Below are 7,463 nucleotides of genomic sequence, written 5' to 3'. Positions count from 1 at the left end.
TGTGTTGGCTAGACCCAGCATTGTGTCATCAGCTGTACGTCATTGGCAGGTGTGCACAACCAATCACAATGCTGCTCTTCATCCTGGTGAAATGATAGGCATTTCATTTCATTTCATTTTATTTATTTTACCAGGGAAAACACTCTCAGGCTACTGTCTGCTTTTCAGGTGCCCCTGGACACATACATAAACATACAACATGATTGGTACATACACTGAAATTATACATAGGAAAAAGGTAGCAATGTACAACTGTATGTCCTGCCGATAGCATTGGTTGATCAATAATCAAAAGGTTCAATCAAAGCAAGCCACTAATCTTAAGAGGAGCGCCAATGTAATTTTTCCGACTACTATATCTTCGCGACTCAACCTCTGCTTGGAGAGTAACTAATCTCCAAGCAGATCTTGCGGTGGTTTAAGACAGTAACGTAAGCTGGGGAAGGAGTTTAGCCGGCAGTGGAGTTTTATTCCACTGTCTTAATCCACCGCAAGATCTGCTTGGAGATTAGCAAGCCACTACCAGTGGATGGTTGTTGCTGTCCTGTTCTGTTGACTTGCTGAATGTACTCTCCAAGCAGAGGTTAGGCTCCGGCTGTTTTTTTAACTTTTTTTGTTGGCGTTTTTTATCGGCTTTCTATTTTGTACTGACATCTTGATGTCTCACGTCGGATGCCCGAAATCGCAATTTTTGAAGACGTTTTAACACAACTTCCCGACGGAATTGTCGCATGAGAAATATCTTATTGTAATCATACAAAATAACAACTTTTCAATTTGATTTCAGTCATTCTTTGAATGGACTAGTAATTATCGGTGTCGCCAGCATCGATCTGATTGCTCCTCGCCTGATTTATTAAGTCTCTACCAGACTCCCGCCTAAGCGAATATTAAAAGGGGACTTTGGCAAAGTTAGGAATAAAAGCCTAGTAGTAGTACTAGTAGAAGAATTGGCCATGGCCTAGGAGTGTTGCCGGCCTGGCGGAGTCCGTGAGATGTCGCCATCGTCTTTGAAGTCCACTCATTGTTATCTATTAGGTCGCAAACTGTACTCCTCTCGCGTGTTTTCTGTCTTATTTGGCCAATTTTTCCAGTGACCTGTGGAGCCTGGTGGAGGCTATGATCGAGTCATGTTTTAACCGGGCCGTCTTTGCACCAGCCCCAGTAAATATCGTACAATCCCTTAGTAGAACCACCAACCACCCTCCCTCCACTCAATCGGTTCCAGATGTCAGTATGGGTTCGCCGTATCTCTGTCCGGTGACTGAAAAGACGTGGGAACTTGTAACGTTATGTTTATAGGTCTCCAAACTACTTTCTGAGATCTAGACTTACAGTGAAATCAACCGTCTGAAGAACTGGGGTGAGGCCATGAGGTATTGGCCCCAAGCATGAAGCAAAGACTCGTTCTGAAGGGATGTGTACTGAACGGTTCCCTACTCCAATAGTTGCTGTGCCATATTTGTTTCAAAACTTCTGGTCGCAGCGTTTTCGTCCAAGCCTAACTGGAGAAGTCAGGTAGGGCGTCATGTGTGAAAAGTACTAGTATGTGTTAAACGCCTGCAAATTCCGTGCCAGTTTCTTGTTATGTACCGTCAATCTAGGACGAAAACAAGTGCGGTACTACCTTCGCCATTTTGTCTGGTCTCTCACGGCATGTTATGTGACCACAATGTGACCCCTAGCGAAATGATGCTAGTTTTTTTACATGCTTACGGATCCAAAAGCTACTTACAGATGTCTTGTCTACGGCAGGTGACTACTCTGGACCTGTATATTTTAAGTAAACGTTTTGTTGCTGTTGTCTTGAGTCATGTAATAACGTTATAGTTCCGCTTTCCTAAACTAACGTTACGTCCGCCATTTTGAAGAAGATCAGAGCGAAATGAGTTTCTTTTCTTTTCCTAATCTCTTTCTTACCACAGGACAGAGCTCTTTTTAGCTGTTTTGAGGGGCATTGGGGCACATCTACTAGTATCTGTATCATACAATAATGTATCAGGGCCAGCATAGCACTCCTGCCGACAGTGAACGAAAAGGTAAAATTGAGTTACGTTACAATTGTTTTTGAACGTGTAACGTTAACTGTTTAACAATAGTGTTAGACTGTTGTTCGGATAGATTGCAGCAGACTCGTACGATATGTGAATCCATTACTGCATTAGAGATTAAACCAAAGTCAAAGAGAATGTATCTAACTCCTTTTATGAGTATTACTAACGTTAGAGTTCCGCGACTTCATACCTTCGCCAAATGATTATAATATTTCACATTGATTAAGCAAATAAGGTAATCCGTTGCATAATTTATCTCAGTTGATCATCGTCTCTACCCATATTGCATAAGTTGTGTGAAAGTCTTAGCAAAGAAATCATCATAAAAGAACATCTTAGTGTTTCTTCATAGATTATCTAAATCTAACACTGACTTACACATGATTTCACTTAGCTTCATAATGCTCCAATTATGAAGTGCCTATTATTTTCCGAATTGTAAGCATAGTATTTTCTCAGCAATTATGCAAATGAGGTCTTCATTGTGACATATATTGACATCATGTCTTTCTTTCTCAGTTTCTTATGTGACCATTTGGAGTATCTTGGAATGCAGTGGATTTATAAACTTTCCTTATTGATTGTGCAAATTAGAAGATCATAGTGCGAGCAAAAATCCTTTCTCTTTCTTGCCACAGGAGTGGAGCCTTTACCCTCCGAAAAAACACACCTGTGATACGTCAAGTCTTTCTAGAGCTCTCAAATTGCACACATTTATGTAACTACTACAAATGCATGTCTTTGACGCTCAGCAACATCAATTTGTTTACCTTCTCTCTTTCCAGAACCGCGAGTATTCGTCATCCATACAGGGGAAGACAAAGACTCATTTGTCCGCCCGTTGGTCAGCAACCTGCAACAACAGGGATTGGCCGAAAGAGACATCTTTTTTGATGACGTTTCCATCAGACCTGGTGACGTCATCAGGGACAGAATAATTGCGACCTTATCAAGTGCAAGTTTAGAGCTTGCTGTCATTGTCGTTAGCTCATCATTCCTTAACAAGCCCTACTGGCCAAAACTAGAGTTTGAAACATGTCTGAAAAACAACAAACAGATATTCCCCATTTGGGTTGATGCCAACGAAGACAACTTCAAGGCCTTCAGTGAGTCTGTCGGAAGGTATTCTCCTACACTGAAACAGATGAGTGCGAGACGTGTGCAGAGAGATGATGTTACTAGTGAGCTGCCAAACATCGCTGCTGAGATCGTACAGCGGCTTTCTACATTGAGACATGGACATAATGTGACACGGCAAACAGGTTTGTGATCGCTATTGGCATGATTTATTGTATTGGCTTATGTATAACACTCACACAAACATACAGACACACACACACACGCATGGATTTTTTCTTGTGGATATTCATAATTCAAAGTGTATTCAGTGTAAGAGAACAACTGTAAGATATATTTCACCAATTTCCTGTGAAACTTCAAACTGCCATATGAATGTAGTAAATGTAGTCTCTTGTATTGCTATGTCACAACAGACTACCAACATTCAAATGGATATAAATCTTATTTCTTGCTGAATCATTTATGAACACAAAATCAGTGTAAGAGAAGAACTGTAATTAATAAAACATTTCAGGATCGCCATGTACTGTAGAGGACGTCATCAACACTCTCAAAGACCTGTATGCCACAGAGTATGCGAACATGCGGCCTCTTCCGTGGTGTGAAGATCTCAACCTGCCTTTGAGAGAAGTCTACACCAACCTGCAGTATCAACGTAGGGACGATAGGGGGCACTTCAAGGACACGGGGATGATTGTAAGCTTAGAAGATATTTACAAGACGAGCAAAGGTCAAGCTAAGAATGATGATGCAAGGTCGGGTGTTAGAAGAATAAGGGTAGAGGGGGATCCCGGTATTGGGAAGTCGTGCTCTTGTCAGAAACTGGCTCATGATTGGTCCTCTGGGAAATTGGATGATTTTAAGGCTGTCTTATTTCTGGAAATGCGGCACATGTCTGGGAAAGTAAAAGATGCAATATTTGAGCAGCTCCTACCAGAGGATACAAATATGACCCAAGACCAGCTCTGGTCCTACATCCAAGAGAACCAGGATGATGTTCTCTTCATCCTGGACGGTTTAGATGAGCTCAGTCAGACAGCTAGGGAAGTCACAGATGTGATGGCCTTGATTCAGGGTAAAATCCTCAGGAACTGTCATGTCCTGGTGACCTCCAGGCCGTACCACTGTGTCAAAGACCTGGAGAAATGTCACGAGTTTTACAAAATCGTTGGTTATAGCATAAAGAATTCTTTTGAATTCATACAGAAATACTTCAGCAAGACTCCCGAAACTGCTACAAAGCTGTCAGATCAGCTTTTCCGTCACCAAAATTTATCGAGAATAGCTGTTAATCCCCTCAACAATGTGCTGATATGTATTGTCTGGGAAGACAATGTCAATGAGGGGAGAGTACCTACCAGTCCAGCTGAACTGTATGAAATGATTGTATATTCGGTTGCCAAACGATACTGTGCAAAGAAAGACATTCAGTTAGAAGGGGATAGATTTCCTACAAACGTAGAACAAGCATTGCGATGCTTGAGGAAATTGTCCTGGGAGGGACTACAGCAGGATCAGCTCCAGTTTAACATAGATGATATCAAAGAGAAGTTTGGACACAATGCCGATGACATGTTGGCTATCGGCTTACTGACAAGAGACAACTCGTTCTCAAGGATCAAACGCACTCACTTCTGCGCCTTCTTACATAAAACCTTTCAAGAATACTTGGCTGCCTACTACGTCAGTGAGTGGGTTAAACAGGAGAGTACAAGTAAAGCTGGTATAGAATATCTTCGTAGTTTGTTTGGGATGACAAAGGCTACAGCTTGTAATGTTGACATAGAACTGATGTCAGCAAACCGTGAGAGGTATAGAGAGGTACAGAACATGTTGCTTTCCGTCCTGGGTGACAGTTCAGGTTTGCTGTTCGAACTGTTTGCAGAGGAACTCAGCAAAGATGGGTGTAAAGAGGACAAGAATCTTTTGTCTTTTTTCTGTATCACATTTCTTGGTAGAACGTGCGAAGCTGGTAAAGCGGAGTTTAGATTGGCGGAGATTGTGGCACCTTGTTTGCCCCAGCACATAACAAACGATGTGTGGGGGCATGCTGCTTGTAACTCCTTTAAATTTGATCATGTTGAGTGGATTGATGGTTTAACACAAGTAATTAGATGTCAAAGAAAAGTCGCCATGAGCCCCAATGTGAGGTTGATACAGCATGTCACGATTATCGAGCTTATCTTGTCATCAGGGCTCAACTTATTGAAAGAATTGTCAGAAATGCAAAGTCTGAAACATATAAACCTCTGCATAGGGTGTGCCAGTGCCCCAGATTTCTCACATTACGACTCAATGTTGGCCGACATGATTATGAAGCTGAGATATCTCAGGTCCCTTGGCGTGAAGATAGGTCATTGGTTTGGCGAGTCTAAAGAAGCAAGGGGATTCGGTAAGCTGACAGCAACACTGCAAAGTATCTCTGAGCACACGACACTCGAGATAGTGCAGCTACATCATCCAATAATCAATTGGTTTATGGATTTCTCAGCGGACAAAGGCGACAAGAAGCTTGTGACATTTGATGTCGATGCAATGGTGCACAAGCTCAAGGAATGTGTCACTAAAAACAAAGTCCTAACAAGACTACGGCTTAGCTGGAAAATCGGAGAGAATTACGTGTCAATCCCCTCTCCCCCTACAGCATACAAAGGAATCTGTAGCAGTCAGGCTCTTTCTGACCTATGTTTGGCGATACAGGGGAACAGAACCTTGGAGACATTGACGATTGATGGCATGTTCTCTGAATCAGAGGGTCATCAGGAGATAATCGACCAGCTAATGCGTAATAAACCTGCAAACTTTGAGGAACTCGGAATCATAATGTTTAATTCCGAGCAGTACTCGCAGCGCATCTTTTCAAGCAATATTGACTCTATTCAAGCAATATTGACTCTATCAGCCATGAGCAAAGATACGTCAACCCCAGTACTGGCAAGGTTGACATGGAACGTATGTCAGCAAATCCAATGATATATTGGGAGGTTCCGAATAGATTCAATGCGATCTTTGGTGGTAGTTTAGACGCCTCTACCCACAACCTCTATCCTAGTAGTTGTAGTGGTCCTTGGAGCAGTAGAGAGGAACAAGGAATCCCAATGTTTGATTATGAGCAGTACGCTCGGCACATCTCTACCGACAGCCCTAGTTGTAGTAGTGACTCTATCAGCCGTGAGCAAAGACATGCCAGTCCCGCTACTAGCATTGTAGTCAGTGAACATCGGTATGATCTGCGGTCCGGCCGCAGTAGCCAGCGCGTTGACCTCGCTAAGAGATCCCGTCGAAGCCAGTCATTGGAAAATCCAATAACACAGAAGGAGGCAAAAACGATGAAAGCTGAAAATAGTCATAGCCTGAAAAAGGAAGAGACTGAACCACGAAGGAAATGAGGAAAGTCGCTATAGTCTAAACACTTACCACTTCCCATATTCACAGTTAAATAACTTTGGGCAGTTGATTTTGAGTCACCTGATTCAATGGATCTATACATTTTGGCTCGCTTTGAATAAAGCATGTCTCTAACATGTAAAAGACAACAACATGCCTCAAGAATGATTTAAGAGGGAGCTTTGAATTGATAACAAGTTGTTTTTAGGAACTTACACGAGTCATCTGACAAGAGCACGGCCGTACGCACTTTATTGTTAATGTCACGAAGATGATGGGTGATGAAAATATGTCACCTACATGTCGTTATTGCTTTGGATGTTGTTGTTATATGTACAAATGTACGTAGCCCAGAATGACCTTTGAAAGCATCCACGAATACTAGTATGTACATTTTGGACAAGAGAACTTAATACTCTTAACACACATGTATGTTCATGTCTATATACATGTTTATATGCATATAAAAAGGATGGACACTATATTTAATACTTGTAAGGATGTTTGATATTATAACCTTAATAAAATGTTCTGTTTTAACAAACTTAAACAAGAACAGATAGATATCAGTGAGATGGGGCTTCCTTGAAAAATACATGTATCATAATCATCGGTCAAATCAGTTATATAATGTGTTATCATGTACACATTTCATTTGATTTAGGGTCGTCGGAAGTCGTGATATCTGCCACATGTGCGTGTATTTTAATATCTTACAATTGCTGTTATTGCTTACTTAGTTCAATGTCAAATGTATGATGCAAAAAAAATACCAGAGTGCTCCAACTGCCACAAGCTAAGCTATATATATAGCTATATGTAGGAAACGCGGTGGAAGATGAAATGTACTTTATTTGTCATTGTCCACACTACAGTACCGAAAGAGACAAACTATTTAAACTAGTCAGCAAAATTCTTCCCAGCTTTGCACATCGTACCGAA

At 41.5% G+C, this 7,463-nt stretch overlaps 1 protein-coding gene across 1 annotated transcript; it reads left to right on the top strand.

Annotated features, from left to right (window-relative positions):
• The first annotated feature begins 1,993 nt into the window (after positions 1-1,993).
• On the top strand, positions 1,994-5,866 carry LOC118432823 (NACHT, LRR and PYD domains-containing protein 9-like). The gene is made up of 4 exons (XM_035844443.1): positions 1,994-2,039; positions 2,840-3,316; positions 3,649-5,229; positions 5,835-5,866. The coding sequence occupies exons 1-4, from the start codon at positions 1,994-1,996 to the stop codon at positions 5,864-5,866; spliced, it is 2,136 nt and encodes a 711-aa protein (XP_035700336.1).
• Positions 5,867-7,463: the final 1,597 nt, after the last annotated feature.

The sequence above is a fragment of the Branchiostoma floridae genome, chromosome 16 (genome assembly GCF_000003815.2).
Source record: "Branchiostoma floridae strain S238N-H82 chromosome 16, Bfl_VNyyK, whole genome shotgun sequence".
NCBI classification, from domain to species: Eukaryota; Metazoa; Chordata; class Leptocardii; order Amphioxiformes; family Branchiostomatidae; genus Branchiostoma; species Branchiostoma floridae.
This window is presented reverse-complemented; position numbering and strand designations above follow the sequence as displayed.

Excerpts from the sequence above, each read along its gene's own strand:
- LOC118432823 (XM_035844443.1), top strand. The coding sequence starts at position 1,994 with ATGTATCAGGGCCAGCATAGCACTCCTGCCGACAGTGAACGAAAAG. Across the intron at positions 3,317-3,648 it reads TAATGTGACACGGCAAACAG|GATCGCCATGTACTGTAGAG; the intron begins GTTTGTGATCGC and ends AAAACATTTCAG. Across the intron at positions 5,230-5,834 it reads TCATGTTGAGTGGATTGATG|GGGAACAGAACCTTGGAGAC; the intron begins GTTTAACACAAG and ends TTGGCGATACAG.